Below are 26,125 nucleotides of genomic sequence, written 5' to 3' on the forward strand. Positions count from 1 at the left end.
CAGTCCACCCAGTAACCAGCCTCCATCTTCAGTCCGCACTCCTGCTGAAGTGTCGTTGTAACGTTTGGCACACAGATCAAGTGCAATGCAACGTGCAAAGTTGCAAAAAGCGCAAAAATCAACAGTATAAAATCTTTTATTTAGTGTCATCATCATCAACGCTCCACCCATCCTTTTGCTCCTCTTTTGCTCATCTGTCGTTTTGCTCCATTTTCAAGCCCAGCCCGCATCTAGTTTTGGTGCACAAAATGTCATTTGCCGTTTTGAATTGATATTTACTTAAAATTTAATTACGAAATTTGTAAACATAAGTACGCTGTACGTTCACATGCTTGTTGGGAGAAGGAGCTGGGTGGTTAACGAGTTTATGCGGCCAATCAGGGCCAAAAACTCAATTAATAACATTAAGCCCGACTCTCAATTCAATTAAAGTCTATTTGTTTTAAATTGCTTACAAATTGTTTGCATTCATGCGTTTTTTGTTTGTTACAGGGTAATTGAATTACTTTTTGCCAGGACAATGTCCAGCCGCAGTTTGGATCAAGGATCAACGTCCGCCACAGGCGGAAAAATTGATTTAGTTTGTTGACCTTTTACGCTTTTAAAAGTAGAACAAGCTATTTGTGTTGTGGCAATATTCCATTCAAATATATGCAAATCTTATCAGGTTTGCGTAAACAGGTTATATTAAAATGTACGGTTGTAAAAGGTTTATGAAAAAGAATTTTTTTGTTTTAAAAGGTAATTTATTTTTACAGGTTTTTGTGAACTATTAAGTAACGCAATTAATAAAATAATACCTAAAACACCAATGGTTAAACAAAAACTTATTATTACAAGCTGGCATTTACTTGTAAAGCAAAAAAGGAAAAGTTAAGTAGCCTCTATTTTTATTTAAATACTTTACTTTATTTTAAAATATAATTAAGTGAATTTCTAAGAACAAAATTAAAGAATTTTTTAAACAAGTTAGCTGCGTTTTATGTATAAATATAATGAATAGTCTTTGTCATAGTTTGTTTCATTATGTCAGTCCTAAAAAAGTGTCAATTCTAATGGCTCATAACCGTATTTTAAATTAAATATCCATCAGCTTTCTAATTAAATGACATAAATAAATATAGTAATTAACTTTTCTGTTTGTTGTTATTCCAAAATTATATTGCGTCAGAGAAATATAGTAATTGATTTAAATAAACACATGCTTGTCAATTAAATAAAAAGCCAACGACCATTCTCGCAGTGGAAAGGTAAATTTGACTTTTATTGTTAGAATTATATTAATTAAAACTGTAGTTTTTATGGCTTTGAGTTTGCCATCCTGCCATTTTGCTTGCAGACTTTAAGCTCATCTCTGCATTTTACTGGCTGCAAAGTATGCTGAACGTTGGCGACAGGTTGTTGCTTAATTAATTCATTTATGCGCATTAAGCGGTAGTGCTGGTTGTAAGTGTTCATTAGCATTTTCGCTATTTGCATCTATTCGAATGCAATTTTCGCGTTTGCGGTAATGACATTCGCAACCATCGAAACGCTCTGCTTTTTCCTATTAGTGGCGCCCAAATGTATGCTACATTTTCATCCGGAGATACTCAAGCAAATTGTCCGGTATTCTGCATTTGCGAGTATAAAATACACAGACACAAAATATGCATGAAAAAAAGTATTTAATTTATTACATTTTTTAAATTATGAATCAATTGTTAAAAAGTTTTTTTTTCTGATTAAGAAATATCATGTTTACATCATTTTAAGTAATTAAAACCCTTGTTTTTGTTTGAACCGAGGACTTGATGTTTTAATTTGCTTGATGCTTTCATTTAATATAGCCTCTTTTTATAAATGACATAAATGAAAACACCTACTCTATTATTTTTCATGGATTTTTTTTAGGTGCATGAGTGTGTGGACGATTTGTATGTGCACGCGATTATGCGATTTGTTGGTGGTCCACTGGCCCGTGCCGCCTGTCTCGGAACAAATCAAATCATCATCAAATCATACCAAAATCGAGTTAATTCATCTCCACAGTTCATTGCACACTAACAAATGAGAGGGAGACGGCTGCTCCGCGTGCGAAAGAGATGGGGCGAGGGCCAATGGATAGAGACAGGACGAAAGAGCTTATGCACTCGAAAAACGCATTTCAATGCGGTTTTCGGCATTTTGTCTAACGCAAAATATAAACGCATTTTGTCACTGAATGGCCATAAAAGGGGGAAGGCTCTGAAGTGGGGGTGATGGTGGTGGTGGATAAAAATACTCGACTGCCAAACAACGCTGCGTATAAGCGATGCTTGATTGCGTTTCCGGTTTATGAAATTTGTGGTGCGCCATGCAATAATTTCTCGGGCTTATGTGACGTCAGCACTGACGGAATGCCGAAATTTGTGTGTTTGAGTGAGTGTTAATATTTTGTCGATTGGCGATGCAATATTTTGTCATTTGCGAAAGCCATTATAAATTTATTTATTATTTTGCCGAATGCTCTGTGAGCTTTTGATTGCGTTTATATACTCCCCGCGTTCTCGTCCCGCTTTCTTTTTCGCTGTGTGTCCGTGGGATTTTCAATTCGTTTTCGGCGAACGTGTGTTTTTAGCATTTTGCGTTAGCATCTGGCAAATTAAAGTGCAGGCAAGCAGAAATTCAATCTCTCGTTTGATTCTCCCTCTCGCTCGCATCTCGCCATCTCGCTCTTTGTGCCAACTTTAAATGCGGCAAAAGTCCCTTTTTTAGCCGTTTCTCGGTCTGATTTAAATTACGAAAAGCGCACGTTTTATTGTTTGTTTCAATTGCCTGCTGACGAGCCATGGATTCAGTGATATAGCCAAAGAACCACTCAGAAAAAAAGTTCGTTCAATTTTTTTCTTATTGACGTGCTTATAATTTTTGTGTTCTCACTTTAAATATTTATTAAAATCAACAAATTACCCATTTTTTTGTTTTTAAACTGATGTAAAAACGATGTGTGCTGTGGAATTCAATTGGATAATTTATAAAAATGAATTACGTTGCTGTAGTAACACCAGATTTTTAATTGTCCGAATGGTCCAAATATAATTTATTTATGAGAATAGCAATTAAGTTATGATTTAAAACATAAGAATGGAAAATCATGTTGCAATTTCTTCTTGTATACAACTTAATAAGCTTATTATTAATTTCTTGCAGATTCTGGGTTACAGCACAAGATTTGTAAGAAAATAATAATAATTTTAAAATAAGACAACAAATTACAAACAAATAAAATAAAAAATGGTACATAATTTGTTTAGTACAAAATTTCGATAAGGTAGTTCGATATTCAAAGTGACTTCACCTTTGTTTTCTGTGCAGAATTTGCAGGACGAGCGTAATCAGCAAATGTGCCAAACGTCCTCCGACATCGCCAACCAAAAAAGGTAGGGAAAACCAAATTAGTTTAATTTGTACGAAATCAAGCAAACGTATGAGAAGCAAAGGAAGCCAAAGGGAAAACTGAAGCCAAAAGACTCAGAGAATGGAGGAACGGCTGAAATTGTCTTTAGACAAATTCTATTTAGCATTTGCAAGGACTCTGGCCAGCGAAATGAACTTGGGCTAATTACTCAATGCAAATTAAAATTCATGTCAAGCAGATTGGATTATCCTCACGCAACATTTAATGTCGCACTTAGCAAATGGCCAACACAGCGAAAAGGTGAACGGATAGCGAAGTCAAGGGCGTGAAAAAGCGACGACGGGTCGGGGAAAATGGGAATGAGATGAGGAAAAGCCCAAGGAGCTGCTGAGCGCTTCACGGAGCAACAAAGAAAAATCTCTTTTGAAATGCTAATGTAAAAATTCTTTAAGGAAAATTACGCAATACATTATTTTGGTTTATTTTGCATTAAAAGTCAATTTAGTGTTAAGGTCCCGGGCGAAAGAAAGCACAAAAAAGGGCACCCCGAAAAAACAAATGCCGCTACGGAGATAACAAAAAAAAAAAGAGCTGTAGAGCGTAAAACGCGCAACAGGATTGGGTCCTGCCAATTGGATGGACAACGGAGCATTCAGCCAGGACATTCGTCGGCGTGGGCATGACAACCCTCAAAGCCTCGACTCTGTATTTTGCATTTTAAGTTGAACCCGCGGAGAAGGACAAGGGTCGATGTCTTCACACATTCCTCGTGGGACGGCAGCTGGCAAAGTGGGCGTCTTCGGTTACCACCTGATTTTGTGTCTTCATTGGCAATTTCATTGATAATTTCAATTAATATGTACGTACTTAACATCTACAAAATCAATACTTTATAAATAAACTAGACCTAAAAAGGCGTTGGGTTCTTAGATATTGTTTTTAGATTTTTAAAGCCTATTAACAACAAGAATGTTCTGAAATAGATTAAGATTTATTTTATGTTAAGCAATTGTTCTAAGCAATTTAAGCTGATTAACTTTTTAAAAGCTTTAAATACAATGATGTCTAGTGGGTATCATTTTTTCTGACATCCGAAATAAACTTGTTGAAACAGATTTATTTATAAATACTATATTAATTTGTTTCTTTTTCTTAATATTAATAAATATTTTCCATTTGCGCTGAAGTGTTTTTTTCAACCATTCTAAAGATCCTCAAGCTCGCTTCAGGCAAATGAGATTATAAGCTTTCCGCATTTAACATCACAATATGCAACAAAAGCCATTATTATGGCTGCCTTCCACTTAGCCGGGCTTTTTCAACATTCTCGCCACGGCTTTTTTCCATTGTGAGCCGGGCGGTCCTTTTTCGTCGAGTGAGTGTCCTGCGTGGGTCCTTTGCCATTGCCGCGGCACGCTGCCTCCGCTCTTTATCTATTAAAACGCCTTCCAATTTGCATATTTCTGCAGCTGTAACAGCTGTCAACGCTGGACGCGACGCAGGACTTATTGTCGGAGGAGGAATTGGGGTAGCGGCAGCCCCAAAGATAATGTCCGCCGGCCAGCGAACTCGCCGACTGATGTCTGGGGCAATGGAGTGTGCAAATTAGGGCCCCGGTCTGGAAACGCAAATCGGAAAGGGGCTTCCCCATTTTGGCACGGGCACATAGCATTACGTTCATGTCCCAGTAAGCACATACTTAACTCTCAGCACTTTTGCTGGGTAAGAAACTTTGCACCAAAACCGGTCGACTGCAAGAGAAATGTCTCTCTTAATAACACAAAAAATTTTAGAAAAATAATAAATAAACAGATAATTCTTTAAAAATAAATGAGAAATAATTTTTTTTCACAAATTTAAGTTATATATAATTTAGGTCTAGAAACGCTTTAGTAACCAGTAATTGCTAACTACAAACTATTGTCAAAAGAATAAGACGACATTTTAAATGTTAAGTTAATTAAGCTAGTAAAAAATTCATAAAGAGTAAACCCCAAAAAATAAATCGTTTTAGGTACTGAAATAAGAAGGTCTTTCAAAAACTTTTCCTAAATATTTAATAACTTCAATATATGGAGAAATAAAACAAATTAATAATGTGTCCCAATAAAATTGTTAACAAACAGTGATAGGGCATTACAAATTCCCTGCCTAGAAACGTTTTTGTCCAGCAAACTTTGTTTCGCTTTCTTCGGTTTTATGCCATTTTATTTCGTTTCTTTCTTTGGCTTGTAACGCTGTCACATTACCTACATCAAGTGTCACTTTAAAACGCATTTTTCTTTCACCCCGCTCGGGTCTCATTTTGAAGTGTTGCTCAAAGCTGTCGCCACTTTGCTTTATCTAAAGACCGTTCGCCCGATGTCCTGCCCGACCGATTTGCCTCAATTTTCGTCCCTCTGGTGGCTCGTGTTTGTAAACAATTCGAGGGACATTAAGTTCCAATTAAGTAACATTCCAGGCAAATCAGAGACCCGGCCTCTGGCATTTGTTTATGCTGCTGTTGTTGGCATTTGTGTTGCGGGGGCGGCAGCAGATTGCTTTGTTAATATTAATTTGTCATTAGTTTGGCTTACGAGCCGTCTCGTTTAAAATGCATTGATAGGCCAAGTGGCTCTTATCACAGCTACAGCTGCGAGCTGTGTACGTAGACACTGGGTCGGTTGTCTTGCCATCAGATAAGTTTAATGCGCTTTAAACTGTTTGGCTAGAAGCTTGCGGCCTATCCAGAGATGGGTCTGAAATCCCCCTTTTCGGCCAGGGTCCTTTTGAAAACTAGGCACAACTGTTGCTCGGCCACTTTGCTGATGAAAGGGTGCGAAGGTATTTCGGTTGCGGCCCAACCGCAAACTCACCTGTTCCCAACTCAGCTTCTCAACCGTTTCTATTGGATTGTGCACCCAGAAAAAAATAAAATATTTTCTCTTTTGTTTTTACAATGGCTTTCAAATGGTTCATTTACCTTATATCGGTCAATTCTGGTTCCTTATTTGCTTCTGTTTTATTTTATTTACCTAATATATTCTTTAACGGAGTCTATTCTTTAACATTATCCTTGAGGCAGTTATCCTGACTTATTAGAAATATCTAAAAAATATATTGATTTAAAAATGTGACAGACATATTTTACATCAACAACGTTTTAAATTTCGTCAATGAAGGAATAACAATTTATATAAATATCAATTAATAATTATAATATTCTTTGGAATCAAAAAAATTAAGTAATCAAATAATTAGTAAAGTCGTTTGTATTGAGAGCACAAAAATATTGTTTCAAATTGAAATATGCTTTTGACATCATATTTCTGCTTATGTAAACACTTGTTTTATGGTTTCTATTAAGAAAATGAGGGATAATTTTTCCAGTGCAGTCTTTGCGTTATCTGGTCATCGGTTGAGGACCTTAGTGTGCTTTTCTTAGGTTGCCACTTTGATGGACAGATCTTGGAGCACAAGCCATAGAGATTTCATTTTCCGCACCAAGTCCTTTTTGGCTGGACGAGTTCTCTTTTTGTGGCTCTAACTGTGCTTTTTGCCGGCCATCATCTTGTTTATATTTTTATACCTTGCATATTATAATTTTGGTCAAGTTTGTAACGCTAAGAGACGTTTCACCCCATAAAGTATATATATTCTTGATCGATCAATAGGGAGTCGATATAGCCATGTCCTCTGTCCGTCTGTCCTCTGTCCGTCTGTCCGTCTGTCCGTCTTTTCATACCGTTTGGCTCATTTAAAGCTGCGATCTGAAACTTTCACATCGTCCTAACATGTGTACGCGATCAGTTTGAAATGCCCGATCACTTTATCCTATGTAGGAACATTTATTTTGCGAATTTATGATATTTGCGCGTGTAAGCTATTGACATTAATCTTTACAAATCGTATTTTTTATACCTTAAGGCGGTACGTTATTAGTCAAAAAATGGTTAATTTAATGATTTTTTTGAAGCCTTACATAACTCAACTTTTTTGATCTACTTGATTTATTTATCCTACTGGGTAATGTATTTTTTTATATTTCTTAAGCTATTGTGTTTTTCAATGTATTTTTATCATCTTTATAGGTTGTACGTTATATCTATAACAATAGTATGGTATCATTTTTAGATATTTGTGTTTATTTTTAAGTTTTTTAGTTTTTTAAGCGTTGACGTTTTTTATTAATATTTGATTTTTTTATATAATTTTTAAAGATTATACTATTTATTTATTATTTATTTTTTTTTTATTTTAATTTTTTTATTTTCATCTGCTTCTTTTTACGCTTCAACACGGACGGACTATGGGAGTATGGCACACATATATATATATGTATTTATATAAACACTGCCAGCACTCAAAGGCTTCGGCCTCAAGTGTCGACGTTTTTTATTTCACGCTACTTTGAGCTGATACACATGCAAATACACACACACACACACACACATATTGCGGGGGCCACAAAGCGTAAAATGTATAAAGCTTATGCCAACAGGCAGCCCCATTCGACCCACTGCCTTTAGTCAGTCAGTCAGTGAGGCGCGTTATTTCAGTTTAGTTTAGCATACCCCGCCTTTTCTCCCAACCAAATACGCATGAAAAGCATATATATATATATGTTTTGAATGCAACTGCCACGGCAACCGCAACATCTGGCTTTCAATAGAGGTATATAGTGGAATATGGCGAAAAGGAAGGTGTTATCTGATTGCCATTTTAAACACAGCGCCCGGCTGCAGCAATTTCGAGTGCAATTGGCAAAGCACTGGCCAAATCAAAAGCGATGCCCACAGAAAGGCGAAGTGAGTGCATAAAAAGCAGCGCCAGATTCAATGAATGGCTCAGTGATTCCACAGCCCCCCATCGAAACCCGACGGCCAGTACCCGGGGAGACATTAAAAGATAATCGGCACCAAGTAGAAGCGCAATCAGAGTCCCGCCAAGGGGATGAAAGATGGACAGACACTTTTCGTATTTGTCAACGGATTGCCAAAGCCAAGTTGTCAAAGGATGAGCTGGTTTAGAGACTGGGTAGCCTCGCTAAATCATTCCGTTTGCCCAGGAACATACTAAAATTATGCTGAATTCGAATTGATTTGTAATGTTTTATTCTTAATAACTGCAATTATTAGTACGAAATATTTTTTTAGTTGAAAAAGTATTTTATTTGTAAGAAAATAACGTAACAGAAATAGGAATTTATTTTATTTCACCTTAATTGGTGTATTCTCTTGCAAAACACAAGTAGGGCTTATATATGCGCATCACTGCCATTACCACCAATAATATTTGAAAGTCGGGGGTCTATCAGAAGAAAATGATTATTAATTAACGTTCAATTACTGCAATTATAAAGTCCAAGAAACCGAGAAGCCTAAACACCGCAATTAGTTGACGATTTTCCATGCTGAATTATTCAATATTCCCACCATAAACCACTTGCATGAAGTCTTTGAAGGCCCTTTGCAGTTCTAGTCGTTTTTCGTTACTGTTAATTGAAATAATAATTCATGCTCACGTTGCTTGTTAGGGCATCGGACATTTCCCCCTTTTTCTTGGTCTGTGTCTGTCTTTGACTTCCTGTTGCTTGTTTTCTGTTTGCTTACGCTTTCCTGACCAACTCATGTGTGTTTGTGTGTGTGTTTGCTTACACTGAGCGAAACGGAGTCGGTCGGGCTGTGAGTGCAACAGGGCGTATGTGCAACGCAAGTCGTTTAAAAGTCACACACTAATTAAACGGCACTCGGACACTTTGGTCGACTAGTCCGTGAGTGTACTGGATACTATGGTATGGTATAGCTTAGTGTGTGTGTGTGTGTGTGTGGTATGGCACACTGCTTACACTATCGGCAATTAAAATCTAAAAAGTAGCCAGCTCTTCCTGTCTGGCCAATGTCCACAAGGCTGGCTGCTATTTGCTTAAGCGTCTCCCCAGATGGAGGTAAATGATTGAGCTCTGGTTAGCGCAGAGCTGGGCAAATAATGTGGTATGCCACACTAGATTTTAATGAATGAAAGCGATAATCGTTTTGAATTGCTTCAAAGGAGACACTGCTCCACTGAGTAAATAAAACGCGAAATCGTGGGGCCATCAAAAAGAAACATTTGCGTTGACTAGTTTGACTTATATTGCCTTTAAGAGCGTATTTTAATTTGTTACCGAATTGAGCGATGCAATTCTCAAAGCACTTGTAAATTCTTACACATAAATCCTTTATTGAGGTTTTTTAAACAGGTTATTGTTTTGACTTTTTTGCGGAAAGCCTTTAGAAAAGATATTCAGCTTAAGTTTTCTTATATTGTGTTTATATTATATTTTATATAACTATTATTATTACTTTTAGAAACCATTTTTTGTTAATTTTTAATTTCATAATTTATTTTGAGGGTACCTTAAAAATAAGTTCAAAAGATTTTTTTGAAATGCTTTTTTTATAAGCATTTGCATTTTTTATATTTTTGTTTTCCATATTGACCACAATCACATTACCATGTCAAATAGCTGACTGAGGAATCATTAGGTAATCCTTGCTTATTTAACCACAGCTAAACTTCACTCCCATTAAAAAAAAAATATTTTTTTAGTTAAATTTGCCAATGGTTTTAGTTTTTTGTATAGGTTTTTTATTTCGGTTAGCCACTTAAGCGAATGGGGAAAGTGGACTAACGCCAAAGATGCCGCCGGCAATGCCACCAACGCCGCCAATGGCCGGATATCCAATATTATAGCCACCGCCATAACCATAAGGACGACCATAATATCCGCCCGACAGTCCCAAGCCGCTGGAGCCGTACAGATTGCCGTAAGGATAAAGTGAAGAGCGTATGCCGGCGTAGCTTCCATAGCCCCCGTATCCACCGATTCCTCCGTATCCTCCGTATCCACCGTATCCTCCGACGTAGCCGCCCATGTATGGATAGGGAATTTGGCGACTCACTCGCTCGCCCCTTTCAGAATCCTCGTTTTTTCCGGACTCATTTTGCTGCAGCGGTTGGCCAACTGTTGCGGCGATTAGCACGGCATATAATCCGAATAAAAACCAGCTACGCATTATCCTTATTGCTCCTTGAACTGCTTGCTGGTCGCTTGACTTTATCAGTGGCTTTATGGTTGCTCCGCTCTCCGTTTTCAGACTGTGACCTGGCCAACTCGCGACCGGTGTCTTTATAGCCTAGAACTTTGGGCATAAAATGGAAACTTTTGTTTCGCTTTTTCCGCACTGCTTGTACTTGGTCTGTTTGTTTTTGCGGCCGCTTGTTAGCAGAAATTAGATGCTAATGTAAATGCCATAAAACAAACTATTAAAATATGCGAGTACGATGCCCCTGCCCCTCCGCCGTCAGCCCGCAAATACGAAACAAAAAGCCAATTCATATGGTTGGCCCGGGAATTTTTTGGTGGCACGCTAAGTGGCGCTCATGAAATCGAATGGCAGCCAGTGGCAGTTTAAAGAGCAAAACATTTCACTTTGCGGCGGAACCAACTTCTGAGCAGTGCTGGCCAGATTACAGGAGGTAGCCAAATTGCATTTTAAATATTTTATGACACTCGGAAAGGCTTCAACCGCTTTTTCCTTTAAAATTGTTCAGTTTCTTTAAATTTAATACATTTTAGTGAACACATCAAATTTAAGCAAACTGAACAAAAAGTTTGTGCACAAGATTAACGTTTTGTACTTTGAGCCTTAATATTAAATTTTTATGTAAATTTATTTTCTGAATTGAATATAAAAACGAATATGTTTATGACACTCACTATGCCAAGTCTTGGCTTATAATAAAGGTAAATTTAAAACAAGCCGGATCATCAGCGATGAAACCAATAATTTAATTATCAAAATTAAGCTAGAACCATTTGGGAATTAAAGCTTCGAGTGCGTAGAAAGATTCTTTAATTTTAAATTCGAATTGCACTGTTTGAAATTAATAACTATTATTATTGTCTAAAAATTGTTCTTGTAAGAATCGATTTCTTAAAAATTCAGATTTTTGTAACTTAAGACTTTGGCTATAATACCGCCAAGTGGGCCACTCTGCTCTTGCGGTCAGGTAAGCTGTGTAAATGTGCTAATTTCATTTGAAGGTTAGTTATGCTATTGACCGGGCACAGAACCACGCCCACTTCACTCCCACTTCCATACTCATACCCCATACCCCATACTAAATAATTCTCATTCCCATTCCCAGACTTTTGGCAGACGCCGCCAACTTCAGGGTGCGTAAGTGTGAATTGCTGTTAGCTGTTGCTCTTGTTGTTTGCCGAGTTCGGCCAGTTTGCGAGTTTGCGAGTTTGCCAGCTTGCCGGCCTGCTTGTTTGCCAGTTTGCTGCTGTTTGGCTTCGCTGTTTGTTTTATGAGCGTGGGCCGGCCATTAACAATGCTCGATGGCTCTATAGACGGCTTGAATAGGTCTCAATTGGTTTATTGCGGTTTTGACGTATGTGTTTTTCACCCTAATCCAAAGCCCTAGCCGCGGCATTTTAATTCATTTATGCAAAACGCGAAATCTCTCTACCCATCTCCATTTCGCTGCCCAAATTTGCTTATTCAAATTTAAACGCTTTTAGCCAGTTCAGAAAACTGGGTCAATTAACGATGTCAACGTCAAAATGATGCACATTTTACGAACCACTCCTCTTACAAAATGCTCCCCGAAATCCAGTTGGGATGGCATAAACTTCCGCATAAATTTCCGAAAGACTGCAGCGGGAAACTCATTGAGAGCAAAAAGAATCTCAGACGGGGCATAAATTAAAAATACACTTTTTACTCGACCACGGCCGAAGCGGTGAAAAAGAATTTTGACTATGATTGTCATAATCAGCGTAGAAGTTGGAGCAGGAAAATGGAAATATAAACTAAAAAAAAAAAAGAGCCAACGCAAACATTTACCCAACAGTCTTCCCTCGCGCCAACGAACCGGTTGGCGATTAGTGAAATTACTAATTTACATTGGCCAGAAGTTCAGGTGCTGGACAACTAATTCATGCTTTTCGGGCTGTGGGGTTGTGAAGCAGGTTCATGGTTATTTATGTGCTAGAATGTTTTTCCGCCAAAAGGCGGAATAAAGACCCTACGCTTTTTGAGCTGGAATTATAATTTTTTTTTTTTAAACTATTTATTATCTGGATTCTGATAGAATCTATAAAACAACCTTGAAATAAATTCTTGAGTCTAGTAACTTATAAATAAAGCTAATCAAATAACTTGTTTTTATTATTTTTTAAAAAAGTGGCCTTAAAAATAATGTAAAATGTTACTTACAAATTATAATTATTATAGTGTCGTAATATAAATAACATCACGTGCAGAACTAAAACGTTTTTACCTGTTTAAGCTGGGAAATCTTTCCTTCTTTTCTGCGAGTCCTTCTTAAAAGTTTTTATTATTTTCTTGCTCGCATTTTGTTTGTTACTTCTTTAAAAGTTCAACATAAAGTTTCTCCTCTGCTCAGAAAGATGACTAAAAGTTGTGAAAAATGTAGGCAGTCTTGTCATTTTCTTCACCCCTGTTAAACTCAAAATGACGATAGTCGGCAATTGACGGATGACAGTTTGGACGGCAAATCAGTTTAAAATATAAGTTTGACCGTTGCAGATTATTTTGAACGTCCACTTTGACTCCATAATTGAATTAAAAGTTTTCTGGATTAACCTTTTATTAAATTTATTATACAATTGTCGTGAATTGATTAACTAACCTTATCAAAATACAATTATGAACTTGTCTACAAATAATAAGTTACTTTCATAAGTTAATGCTTTTAAAATCATTATTTTATTCCTTTTTATTTTTTATTTTATTTTTTATATTCATTATTCATGTAGGTTAATAAAATCTTTTTGAATTTTAATGCTTAATCTATAACTGTAATAAAAATTATACCTTAAAGTGATTTTCGTGGTTCCCATTTCTATTAGTCTGAAAATTTAATGAGAAATGACTAATATAATTATAGCTTAAATGCTAATTATAAATTTATTATATAACAAAGTATTAGCATCAGAAAAAGGCCAAATCTAGAAATGTGTTGACCACTGGAGAAGCTAATAAACGAAATGAGTCAGTGAGTCAGATGAAATGAAAACAAGAACATTGATGACATTTAAATAACAACCAGTTGCGTAGACTGTTTACCCTTACATTTTAATTAATTCAAACAAACAGCCCAAAATCCCCAAACCCTGTCGGATTGTTTTGCGAAATCTGAAAGATGAATGGAGAGGCCCACTTGAGATGGTGCTTCCCATGAACATTTGGCCACTTGTCTATTGATCTGTTTTGTTGTGCTAGCCAAGAAACTTGAATGTTTTGCGCATTTGAATAGTCGTCGAGTTGGGACACCGAGACGCTTGGAGAAAGCCCATCTTTTGGTTCAGACCTTCTCTTTGTGGGTGTTTGGCAAAAACTTTGGCTCTGCTCTGTTTTTGTTGCCTAATAGGTTTTGGTTATTATTATGGGCAGTGTTATTGTTGTTGCTTAGCGCTTAGCTAGACAGTTAATACGAATCGCTCTGCCAGCAGTATTCATTTCATTGAGTTTTGGGGAAACACTCGCAACTTTGATGTCCCGCCCGGTCGAACCACTTCTACTTTTATTTCGCTTCCTCCGTCGACGCCGCGAGTCGATAAATTCCAAATCATATAAATTGCGGGGCTGCCGAGTGGAGTCTTCAGAATCCATCGAAACTTTGGCGGTGATTAGTGGCAGAAGTTTCCTCGAAATGCGTACATTTGTTTGCCTTGCCCTGGCGACCATCCTTCTGGTCGCCGGCTCTTCAGCAGCTACATTTGATCCTGCGGCCCAGCTCCTGGCTGTGGATGCAGGTGTCCAGGCTCCACAGGCCGCTCGGCCAGTTCGTCAATTCGGCGGAGGATTTGGAGGAAGGCCAGGAGGAGGCGGTTTCGGAGGAGGGCCAGGGCAGGCGGCTTTGGAGGAGGCGGCTTTGGAGGAGGCGGCTTTGGTTTTGGAGGTAATAGAGGCGGTGGATTTGGAGGGTCCAGGAGGCGGTTTTGGAGGTCCAGGAGGCGGTTTTGGAGGTCCTGGAGGCGGCTTTGGAGGAGGTCCTGGAGGCTTTGGCTTCGGACGCTAAATACCAACCAGCAATCATCTGTGACTGACTTAGCCTAAACCACTAGAAATAGAATGTGTAATCAAAGTGCAATCAAGCACGCTCTAATTAAGTTCCAAATAAAATTACCTCTGTTCTTTGATTCACTTAATTTCCTTGTCATTTGCATTGCCTTCAATGACTGGCACTTTTATTCAGAGTTAAATGCGTATACACTTCAAAAAATGTTGGTACAAAATGTTGGCTACAAAATAATGTGAGAGTTAGTCCCGAAAAAAAACATATGGCAAATATAAAAGTAATGTTTTCTATTTAAACACCAATTAATACAATAATTTTTGGCAAACTATTTGATAAATAATATAGGAGCCAAAGAACTTTTATGAGATACAATCTTGTTAAAAAATGGTTACTAGTTTAATATATTTGAAGTCTGGAAGTCCAATGACGTCCTTTTTTTATAGCATATTATAATAAAGTGATTTTAAACCTTTCGAGATTTCTTCGGCACTCCCGTACTAATTTTCATTAATATTACACTAAAGTACAGTACGAAAAGTATCATGCCCCTGTTAATTGTAATCTAATAATGATTTAGTCAACGATTACCGTAAATTGATGAAGATAAATTTGATCTTTTTCTTGGCCTGTATATCAGCATTTAATTCTTTCATTTCTTTTCCTTATTTATAACAAAGCAATCCATTGAAACTTAACTGCGGCTGCTGCCACTGGCGTTTGCTATCTAACTTGCCAATCGCGTTGCCTTGAAAAAGTCGTTTAAGATTAAACGTTTGCTGTAAAATTTCTCTTTTGACAAGCGCCCTTTATTGTTAAAAAATTAACTTGGCTTTAAATTTACGCCTTTTGTTATCCCTTGACCTTAGCGCAGAGGACGGCCACCCAAAGACCCACCCACCCATACAAGGGTCATACGCCAACATTGATAAAAGTTTTCGTTTTTTCTTACTGTCCCATCGCCCCATTTCATTTTTTCTGGCTCGTGAAAAATTTCTCGTTACTAAAACGCAGTCTTGTAAAAGGCTTTGTTAGTCTACACTTTCACGGTATACTTTAGGAACTTTGTTAAAAGAGGACTTTTCTTTTTTGCGCTTTAATGACTTAGCATAGTTGGGGCTTAAAGAGTTCAACAATTTAAGATAACGATTAAGTAAGCTTGGTGATAACTCAGTAGTTACACAAAATAATAGAAACTTAAATAATTTATGTCAGGACTGTATTAATAAATAATATAAATACATTTGATTCTGATGGAGACGATTAGAACTTAGAATTTTGATTCATTAAAATTTTCATTCTCATTATAAATTAAATGTATCGTTGATAGCCGCCAAGTAGTATATCAAGATTTACTTGTGCTTTGTTATTCTTACGAAATCGAAATATTAATAAATTGTATATTGATTTTTGTTTACAATTACAACAATTAAATTTGTAGTAAATTTATTAAATTTTGTTTAACAGTACCTTTTATAAATGTTTCCTTAATAATCCTCATCAGAGTATTACAGATTCGATATACTCCCGCTTCGTCCTGCTCCTTCAGCTTTTGGCCATTTTGGCGTAGCTCTTCTTATCGAAATCGTGTCTCAATAAATCTACGGCACCTTTCGGATACACACCCGCCCACTTTTCGGTGGCCGCCCATCCAAGGGCAACGCCCACGCAGCTGGCAACATCGGTGGGAAAATCGAGAAAAATCCGGAGGCGGGAAAAGCCGTTCGAACTGATTATCCATGTTGACCGTCGCGGCAGCAGCCGCAGCTGATTGATTTGTTATTGAAAATATTAGGCCTGGCCCAGAAGGGAAAAGCCGGATTCGAGATGGGGATCTCGAAAAAGCGAAAAGGGGGACTGACGTGGAACGTGCTGTGCGTTTGGATACGCTTGAAACTTTTATAACTTTATGAGGGCGTTGTAATTTGATATCGCAAAGTTTTTTTTATTGCCTTTTATAGCCTTATAATTTGGCCGCGATGTTGTTACTATTGTTGTTGTCGCCACAAGAGAGATGCTGGCCCATCGGGCGTATACTTGTTGTTTGTGGCGGCTTTTTGTTTACACGTTATTTATGGCTTATAAATACGTATCGCTTTTTGCTGGGGAATGGGCGGCGCTTGGGGCGGATTTTCTGAATTGTAAACAACTCACATGTGGCCCGTACTTAAGAAATCTCTTAATGAGCATTAGATGTCGGCAAATGAAATTACCCATATGTACATGTTTGCATGTCTTTGTAATTGGATTTGTACGCTTTACCTTTTCTAGTCCCGTCATCCAAATGACGGCACATTTTGTATGAAGCTTGTATAATTTTGCAGTCCCAAACGTTTGGTTCTAATTAACTTCGAAGTTGGCGGTTCTTACTCACTTCAAATAATAATAAAGTGCTATAGAAAAAATCCCGAGAAATAGATATTAATATTTTCTATGTTTTTTTTTTATTCCAACCGATTTTATATCTTATAATGACTTTGTTAGAAATACCGCCAATTGACGTATTGGCATGATAATTTGGTTGTTTCTTTATTCTCGTTTTAAGGCAGATTAAAATTTATTGTAAAATATGTATACCAAATGCACTTATTTTAAAAATAATAATAATGTAAGAATTATTGGTTGGAAAAAAAATGAATTTAAGTTGCTGGCTTAGGCAAGTAAACATATTTCGATTTTGTTTATATTAAGAAACATTTTAATTTAATACCTGTGACAAACAAAAATATTATCCGCTTTTTGTTTACTAAGTTATTATTAACTAATGACGTATTGGCAGGTTAAAGAGTAGTAAGTTAAGCATATTATTCTCACGATTGCAGAACATAATTATTAGCGAATGAGGAGAAAAAAGGGAGGAATAAGTCTACGAACAGGTTGTATGCGCTGCGCAGAAATGATTTTGTTATTTTCTTTCTTTTTGCTGTTTTGCTTTTCAGTTGTTTACAATTTCAGCTCGAGGCTCTTGAAAGTCGGGGGTTTTCTTCGCCATTTGATTATGCTCAGGAAATTTAATTGTTTAAGGTCGTCGGCACACAGAACCCGTTTTAGAACGCCACAGTAATCAAGTCGGCAGAGAGCTATATAAAGTGCCTAGGCGGGGGATCGGCTCGAATTTGGAGAACTTTAGGTGAACGAGACAGCGGAGCGATGCGCGTCTACCACTTGAATCTATTAATGCTAAGTGCCGGCCTGCTGGTCCTGCTGGCGAAATCGGGGACCACGGCCCCCCAAGCGGATGTGGATGTACAGCAACTGACTCTGGCGGATGTAAATCAGGCAGTGGAGCAGCAGGAGCAGCCGGCTGTTCGCCTGGCCAGGCAATTCGGATTCGGCCGTGGAGGTCGAGGATTTGGCAGAGGAGGCGGAGGATTTGGCAGAGGCGGCGGTGGATTTGGCAGAGGCGGCGGTGGATTCGGCAGGGGGGCGGAGGATTCTGCTGCGGCGGCGGCGGCGGTGGGTTCCGGAGACCCGGTTTCGGAGGCGGCGGCTTCTATCCACCACCACCACCGCCGCCCTTCTTTGGCGGCCCCTTCTTCGGCTAGGTGTTATTAATTTAATGTGCATACGTGATACGATCAGACCAGGATTAGCTGCTAATAAATCAACACGAGCTGCTGCTCTAATTACCCGACCAAGTGCTGAACCAGTTTTTTATGCGGCGACGCGCATCCATTTAAGTGGGTCGTTCTTTTTTTTAATTCACATCCAAGGTGGATGGCTAAATCCATTATAATGGGGTACGGGCGGAAGCAGGTGTAAGATATGGGGATGATGAAACGTTAGTATTGATGGTTGACATTACCTGAAAAAAATAACATTATATATTACTTTGATATAAGACATTCCCTAAATTTCAATGATATTTGAAGTAATGAAAAATATAAGTTCCCAGACAAACTTTTGACTAAAATTAAAGAGTTTTACTTTGCCAGGTTTTAAGCTGACATGAAAATGGGTCAAAAATTTGATCAACGTTAAATGGAAAAATTTGAATACAGATTTTTAGAGAATTGAATCACAAGTCTTTAGAGGTATGCCACTTTGGAATCGGATTAAATTTGGAAATGTTATGAACTCTAGAAGTCCAATGTTGAGTCACTCTTTTACAAGACATCGGAAAATTAGAAATAACTGACATGAAAATGGGTCAAAAATTTGATCAACGTTAAAGTGAAAAATTTGAATGCAGATTTTTAGAGAATTGAATCACAAGTCTTTAGAGGTATGCCATTTTGGAATAGGATTAAATTTGGTAAAGTTATGGACTCTAGAAGTCCAATGTTGAGCCACTCTTTTACAAGACATCGGAAAATTAGAAATAACTAACATGAAAATGGGTCAAAAATTTGATCAACGTTAATTGGAAAAATTTGAATGCAGATTTTTAGAGATTTGAATCACAAGTCTTTAGAGGTATGCCACTTTGAAATAGGATTAAATTTGGTAAAGTTATGGACTCTAGAAGTCAAATTTTGAGTCACTGTTTTAGAAGTCATCGGAAAATTAGAAATAACTAACATGAAAATGGGTCAAAAATTTGATCAACGTTAAATGGAAAAATTTGAATGCAGATTTTTAGAGAATCTAATCACAAGTCTTTAGAGGTATGCCACTTTGGAATAGGATTAAATTTGGTAAAGTTATGGACTCTAGAAGTCAAATTTTGAGTCACTGTTTTAGAAGTCATCGGAAAATTAGAAATAACTAACATGAAAATGGGTCAAAAATTTGATCAACGTTAATTGGAAAAATTTGAATGCAGATTTTTAGAGAATCTAATCACAAGTCTTTAGAGGTATGCCACTTTGGAATAGGATTAAATTTGGTAAAGTTATGGACTCTAGAAGTCCAATGTTGAGCCACTCTTTTACAAGACATCAGAAAATTAGAAATAACTAACATGAAAATGGGTCAAAAATTTAATCAACGTTAAATGGAAAAATTTTAATGCAGATTTTTAGAGATTTGAATCACAAGTCTTTAGAGGTATGCCACTTTGGAATAGGATTAAATTTGGTAAAGTTATGGACTCTAGAAGTCCAATGTTGAGCCACTCTTTTACAAGACATCGGAAAATTAGAAATAACTAACATGAATATGGGTCAAAAATTTGATCAACGTTAAATGGAAAAATTTTAATGCAGATTTTTAGAGATTTGAATCACAAGTCTTTAGAGGTATGCCACTTTGGAATAGGATTAAATTTGGTAAAGTTATGGACTCTAGAAGTCCAATGTTGAGCCACTCTTTTACAAGACATCGGAAAATTAGAAATAACTAACATGAAAATGGGTCAAAAATTTGATCAACGTTAATTGGAAAAATTTGAATGCAGATTTTTAAGGAATTGAATCACAAGTCTTTAGAGGTATGCCACTTTGGAATAGGATTAAATTTGGTAAAGTTATGGACTCTAGAAGTCAAATTTTGAGTCACTGTTTTAGAAGTCATCGGAAAATTAGAAATAACTAACATGAAAATGGGTCAAAAATTTGATCAACGTTAATTGGAAAAATTTGAATGCAGATTTTTAGAGAATCTAATCACAAGTCTTTAGAGGTATGCCACTTTGGAATAGGATTAAATTTGGTAAAGTTATGGACTCTAGAAGTCCAATGTTGAGCCACTCTTTTACAAGACATCGGAAAATTAGAAATAACTAACATGAATATGGGTCAAAAATTTGATCAACGTTAAATGGAAAAATTTTAATGCAGATTTTTAGAGATTTGAATCACAAGTCTTTAGAGGTATGCCACTTTGGAATCGGATTAAATTTGGAAATGTTATGGACTCTAGAAGTCCAATGTTGAGTCACTCTTTTACAAGACATCGGAAAATTAGAAATAACTGACATGAAAATGGGTCAAAAATTTGATCAACGTTAAAGTGAAAAATTTGAATGCAGATTTTTAGAGAATTGAATCACAAGTCTTTAGAGGTATGCCACTTTGGAATAGGATTAAATTTGGTAAAGTTATGGACTCTAGAAATCCAATATTGAGTCACTCTTTTACAAGACATCGGAAAATTATAAATAACTAACATGAAAATGGGTCAAAAATTTGATCAACGTTAAAGTGAAAAATTTGAATGCAGATTTTTAGAGAATTGAATCACAAGTCTTTAGAGGTATGCCACTTTGGAATAGGATTAAATTTGGTAAAGTTATGGACTCTAGAAGTCCAATGTTGAGTCACTCTTTTACAAGACATCGGAAAATTATAAATAACTAACATGAAAATGGGTCAAAAATTTGATCAACGTTAAATGGAAAAATTTGAATGCAGATTTTTAGAGAATTGAATCACAAGTCTTTAGAGGTATGCCACTTTGGAATAGGATTAAATTTGGTAAAGTTATGGACTCTAGAAGTCCAATATTGAGTCACTCTTTTACAAGACATCGGAAAATTATAAATAACTAACATGAAAATGGGTCAAAAATTTGATCAACGTTAAATGGAAAAATTTGAATGCAGATTTTTGGAGAATTGAATCACAAGTCTTTAGAGGTATGCCACTTTGGAATAGGATTAAATTTGGTAAAGTTATGGACTCTAGAAGTCCAATGTTGAGTCACTCTTTTACAAGACATCGGAAAATTATAAATAACTAACATGAAAATGGGTCAAAAATTTGATCAACGTTAAAGTGAAAAATTTGAATGCAGATTTTTAGAGAATTGAATCACAAGTCTTTAGAGGTATGCCATTTTGGAATAGGATTAAATTTGGTAAAGTTATGGACTCTAGAAGTCCAATGTTGAGTCACTCTTTTACAAGACATCGGAAAATTATAAATAACTAACATGAAAATGGGTCAAAAATTTGATCAACGTTAAATGGAAAAATTTGAATGCAGATTTTTAGAGAATTGAATCACAAGTCTTTAGAGGTATGCCACTTTGGAATAGGATTAAATTTGGTAAAGTTATGGACTCTAGAAGTCCAATGTTGAGTCACTCTTTTACAAGACATCGGAAAATTATAAATAACTAACATGAAAATGGGTCAAAAATTTAATCAACGTTAAATGGAAAAATTTTAATGCAGATTTTTAGAGATTTGAATCACATGTCTTTAGAGGTATGCCACTTTGGAATAGGATTAAATTTGGTAAAGTTATGGACTCTAGAAGTCAAATTTTGAGTCACTCTTTTACGAGACATCGGAAAATTAGAAATAACTGACATGAAAATGGGTCAAAAATTTGATCAACGTTAAATGGAAAAATTTGAATGCAGATTTTTAGAGAATTGAATCACAAGTCTTTAGAGGTATGCCACTTTGGAATAGGATTCAATTTGGTAAAGTTTTAGACTCTAGAAGTCCAATGTTGAGTCACTCTTTTACAAGACATCGGAAAATTATAAATAACTAACATGAAAATGGGTCAAAAATTTGATCAACGTTAAATGGAAAAATTTGAATGCAGATTTTTAGAGAATTGAATCACAAGTCTTTAGAGGTATGCCACTTTGGAATAGGATTAAATTTGGTAAAGTTATGGACTCTAGAAGTCCAATGTTGAGTCACTCTTTTACAAGACATCGGAAAATTATAAATAACTAACATGAAAATGGGTCAAAAATTTAATCAACGTTAAATGGAAAAATTTTAATGCAGATTTTTAGAGATTTGAATCACATGTCTTTAGAGGTATGCCACTTTGGAATAGGATTAAATTTGGTAAAGTCATGGACTCTAGAAGTCAAATTTTGAGTCACTCTTTTACAAGACATCGGAAAATTAGAAATAACTAACATGAAAATGGGTCAAAAATTTGATCAACGTTACATGGAAAAATTTGAATGCAGATTTTTAGAGAATTGAATCACAAGTCTTTAGAGGTATGAAACTTTGGAAAAGGATTAAATTTGGTAAAGTTATGGACTCTAGAAGTCAAATTTTGAGTCACTCTTTTACAAGACAGCGGAAAATTAGAAATAACTAACATGAAAATGGGTCAAAAATTTGATCAACGTTAAATGGAAAAATTTGAATGCAGATTTTTAGAGAATCTAATCACAAGTCTTTAGAGGTATGCCACTTTGGAATAGGTTTAAATTTGGTAAAGTTATGAACTGTAGACCACTTGTGTGCAACCTTATTACACAGCTTTTTAACTTTTTTAAAATTGCAATAAAGATTTTTGTTGATAACGAGCAACCTGGAAGAGCTTTCTAATAAATCAAATGAATTAGCTGCTCTAATTGCCAAAGCAAGTGCTTGAGTTGTGTACGACGCTTAAGCTTTATAGAGTTTACTAATTCCCATAAATAGGGCTGCTTGCGTTGTGAGAAATATTATTGTAAGAATAAAGATTAAGATGCATGGACTACACTGTATCATATTTTTAATTTGTGGAGTACTTTTCGCTGAAAGCGCTGTGCCGGAGGATTATAAAAAGGATGCACAACATAATTTTCCCAATGAAGTGAAAGATTTGGATGAATCTATAGAACGGATACGACGTCAGATTGGAGCCTTTGGAGTTGGCATTGGAGTTTTTGGGGAACGACATGTTGGACCTCTTGGTAATCCCTATTATGGGAATCCATATGGCAATCCGTACTTCGTTCAGCCATATGGCCATTATTTCCATGATCGCAGATTTGGAGGAGGCTTTCCTGGAAATTTCTATGGTCGCTGAGGCACCTAGACTGTTTTGGCAGCCAATGTCGACTTAATAAAGTTAAACATTAAAAAGTCTAAGCCCAGTTGGATAAAAGGGTTGATGGGGAGGGGGGACTTGGCCCAAGGGCGATGCTGAAATTATAAAAATTTCATTTCAAATCACGTTGAGTGACATGCAGACTGAGCACGGGACAAGAAAACTTAATCAGCGATGTTAACGATGTCAGGCTGCGGGAAACAGGATGTCATTCTGTACCATCAAATGGCTCCATTCCGGGTCGCGTACTCGTATTTTATTCCGCTCCCTATTTTCTTTTTCTTTCTTCCTTATTTTTTTTTTGTATTTTTTTTTTTGTATTTTCTAATTCATATGCGTTTCAAGTTTTAATTACGTGGGAAAAAAGCGAATGAACAAACGAGCGGGTGCCATCCAGGGACCAAAGCCAGGACCAAAGCCAGGACCACGGGCAGGACTTCTTCTGGCTCCGTTTGGCTTGACTGACAGACAGCAGCAGAGCAGTAGAACATGAAAATAACAAAATACGCCCAATCAGCCCAGCCAGAAAGGAAACCAGACGATACACGGAGGGTAGAGAGACGCTCAGACCTAGAGACAGACAGCTCCCCAACAAGCAAAAAAAGGGCAAAAAAATTAAGTAGCGAAATCAGCGGGTAAAAAAAAATGAAACAGAAGGAACCGGAGCCCCCAGAACAACACAAATAAAACAGGATAAAGGCGTTGCATGCCAAGGATAATCCGTGCAGCGCTCGTACAAAGACGAAACTCGCGGCTGACAGAGGCGGAAGAAAAATGGTAGCACGCAAAAATTGTGAACTCACTTGACGTGGCTCATTCTGACTGAGCTGGTACTCTACACTGAGAAACCAATTTAATTAAAATAAGATATCAAAATGTGAAAAACTAATTGATTTCATATTTGCTAACAAAAATCTTTCTCAGGGCAGATTACGATCTAAATTTTGGCATTCTTTTAACACTGTGAGAAATATCCACTTTACCAAAGTCTGATGAAATACGCATTTACATAAACAAAATCGAATTTCTTACATAGTATATATTTTGTAAAATTAAACATATATAGTTCATTTTGTATACCAACTCCTAAGATATTATAATAAAAGGCCATTGTTCTACTTATTCATATGATTAAGAACCATAAGGAAACTGCAATTAGAATTCGAAATGAAAATTATTAATATTATCATTAATTTTTTTCAAAAATCTTTTTTAAAGGTATTAGTGTGGTAAAACTTTTTTATAGCTTTATAGGCTGATATGTGTTTATACAGCCAAAGAAATCGGTATTGAGATTTTTTGCATAACAAAACATTTTTAAATGAAAAATAAAAGTTCTCCAAGTGCACACCCTCTTTCCGCATCCATTTTCCACCCACTGCCAAATGGCATGACGACGTTGTTTGGTGTTGACGTGTTTGTGGGTAGGATGGGTGGTCATCGCTTGTTAGCTGCGTGTGGCGGCCAAATCAGCGCTCCTTTCGTGGCTTGGCCAGAAGATGTGGCCATAAGCATAAATATGCACGACCCACTGGCAACAGCAGCTGGCCAAATTGCCCTGTGCGTGCGTGCGTATTAAAAGCTGCAGATTCTTCGGGGGGGCGGAGAAAAAAGAGAATAAATATCTGAGTAATTAACAATTACAATGATGCGAGCAAATTCTGTTGGCCAGCTCAGCTAGACCTGGTCCTAACGCTTGGCTGCCTGGTTAACGGACAGCTTGAGTGACTGACAGTTGCTATCAGAATGTGGAGGCCTGTCCGTCCATCCGTCCATCTGTCCATCTTTCCTCCTGGCTATCTGTTCGCCTGTGGTTGTGGTCCTCTTTGCCGTTTCTCCAAGATGCTGACATTCCCACAGCTGCTTCGGATATTTTGGCCAGTGTGAAATAACAATGCGAATGGAATAGGGTAATAACATTATCGTCAGCGGTTTGCAACAGTCAGGAAAACATTTCTCTCAATATTTTTTATACCAAAATAAGGGAGAAATTGGAAACCTTTAAACCATTGCTAATTGGATAGAAATTGCTGGGATATAAACAAGTTTAAGAAGATTTTGTAATTAAATATATGTTTCAGAAAGGCTTTTAGTTCTAATTTTTTCTAAAATAATGTATAATGTAAAAATGTATTTGCTTACTATTTATTTTAATATTTTTAAAAGTACTTTTTGCTTTTATTCTTTTTGTTAATCAATAGTCCAGTGTATTATTCATTCGGATTGAAGAATTTCACCATATTCTTTTGATAAGTTCATGCTCGAATAAATTCGAAAATTGCCAGTTGTATTTATTTTTCAGTAAATTTTCACGGTGACCTATTGATTGTCTTGCTGGGTAATTGACATAGTTGAACCAAAAACTTGAAACCATTTTATTGCATTTTCTGTATGAGTTTTTGCAAATCTAGACAAAAAACAATTATGATAGCTTAGGAATGTGGTCACTGTGAGATTTTAGCCTAATTGTGATTGTGGGATAAAATAATAATTTATTTAAGCAGAATTTCCTGATATTATTAACTGTATAATCATATTAGTACGGAAAGGATTAAATGTTATGGTATTTACTTAATATGAGAATTAAAAACTTTTTACCGAAATACCTATTAAATAACGGCGTGTTTTAATAAACTTTAATTCGCAGGCTGTCAGGAATATCATATAAATTAGCCATCGTAGGGGAAAAGCACTCCCCCAGCAACCTCAACACACTTTGGCCAGATTAAGGATGATTTTATTTTGGTTTCGTTGTGTGCACTCCCGGCTGCCATGTTTAATTGTATTTGTGGCACACACTCTCAAAAGCAAACGCAAAAGCAAACACAAACACAAATACTCGTGCACAGATGGGCATGTAGGCACATCCTGCCGCAAAGTTTCGCTGCTGAAAAATCTAAGAAAAAATCCCTAATTAAACAGTTTGTCAGTAATGCAAATAAACTTTGCTAAACTTTTGCCCACAGTCAACGAGCTCGTTTCGTTTCCTTTTCCC

At 36.6% G+C, this 26,125-nt stretch overlaps 3 protein-coding genes across 3 annotated transcripts; 2 read left to right on the forward strand and 1 right to left on the reverse strand.

The window, feature by feature from the left end:
- Nucleotides 1-9,826: 9,826 nt before the first annotated feature.
- LOC108039160 (shematrin-like protein 2) lies at nucleotides 9,827-10,483 on the reverse strand. Its single transcript, XM_017116081.2, has one exon. The coding sequence runs from the start codon at nucleotides 10,414-10,416 to the stop codon at nucleotides 10,006-10,008; it is 411 nt and encodes a 136-aa protein (XP_016971570.1). The 5' UTR covers nucleotides 10,417-10,483; the 3' UTR covers nucleotides 9,827-10,005.
- Nucleotides 10,484-14,086: 3,603 nt separating this feature from the next.
- On the forward strand, nucleotides 14,087-14,455 carry LOC108046483 (putative glycine-rich cell wall structural protein 1). Its single transcript, XM_017126183.2, has one exon. It carries the CDS (start codon nucleotides 14,087-14,089, stop codon nucleotides 14,453-14,455), a length of 369 nt encoding a protein of 122 aa, XP_016981672.2.
- A 3,117-nt stretch (nucleotides 14,456-17,572) lies between these two features.
- LOC108046492 (neuropeptide-like protein 32) lies at nucleotides 17,573-18,108 on the forward strand. Its single transcript, XM_044458640.1, has 2 exons — nucleotides 17,573-17,840; nucleotides 17,885-18,108. Exons 1-2 carry the CDS (start codon nucleotides 17,603-17,605, stop codon nucleotides 17,995-17,997), a joined length of 351 nt encoding a protein of 116 aa, XP_044314575.1. The 5' UTR covers nucleotides 17,573-17,602; the 3' UTR covers nucleotides 17,998-18,108.
- The last annotated feature ends 8,017 nt before the right edge of the window (nucleotides 18,109-26,125 follow it).

Source organism: Drosophila rhopaloa, unplaced genomic scaffold (genome assembly GCF_018152115.1).
Source record: "Drosophila rhopaloa isolate 14029-0021.01 unplaced genomic scaffold, ASM1815211v1 contig_167, whole genome shotgun sequence".
NCBI lineage: Eukaryota > Metazoa > Arthropoda > Insecta > Diptera > Drosophilidae > Drosophila > Drosophila rhopaloa.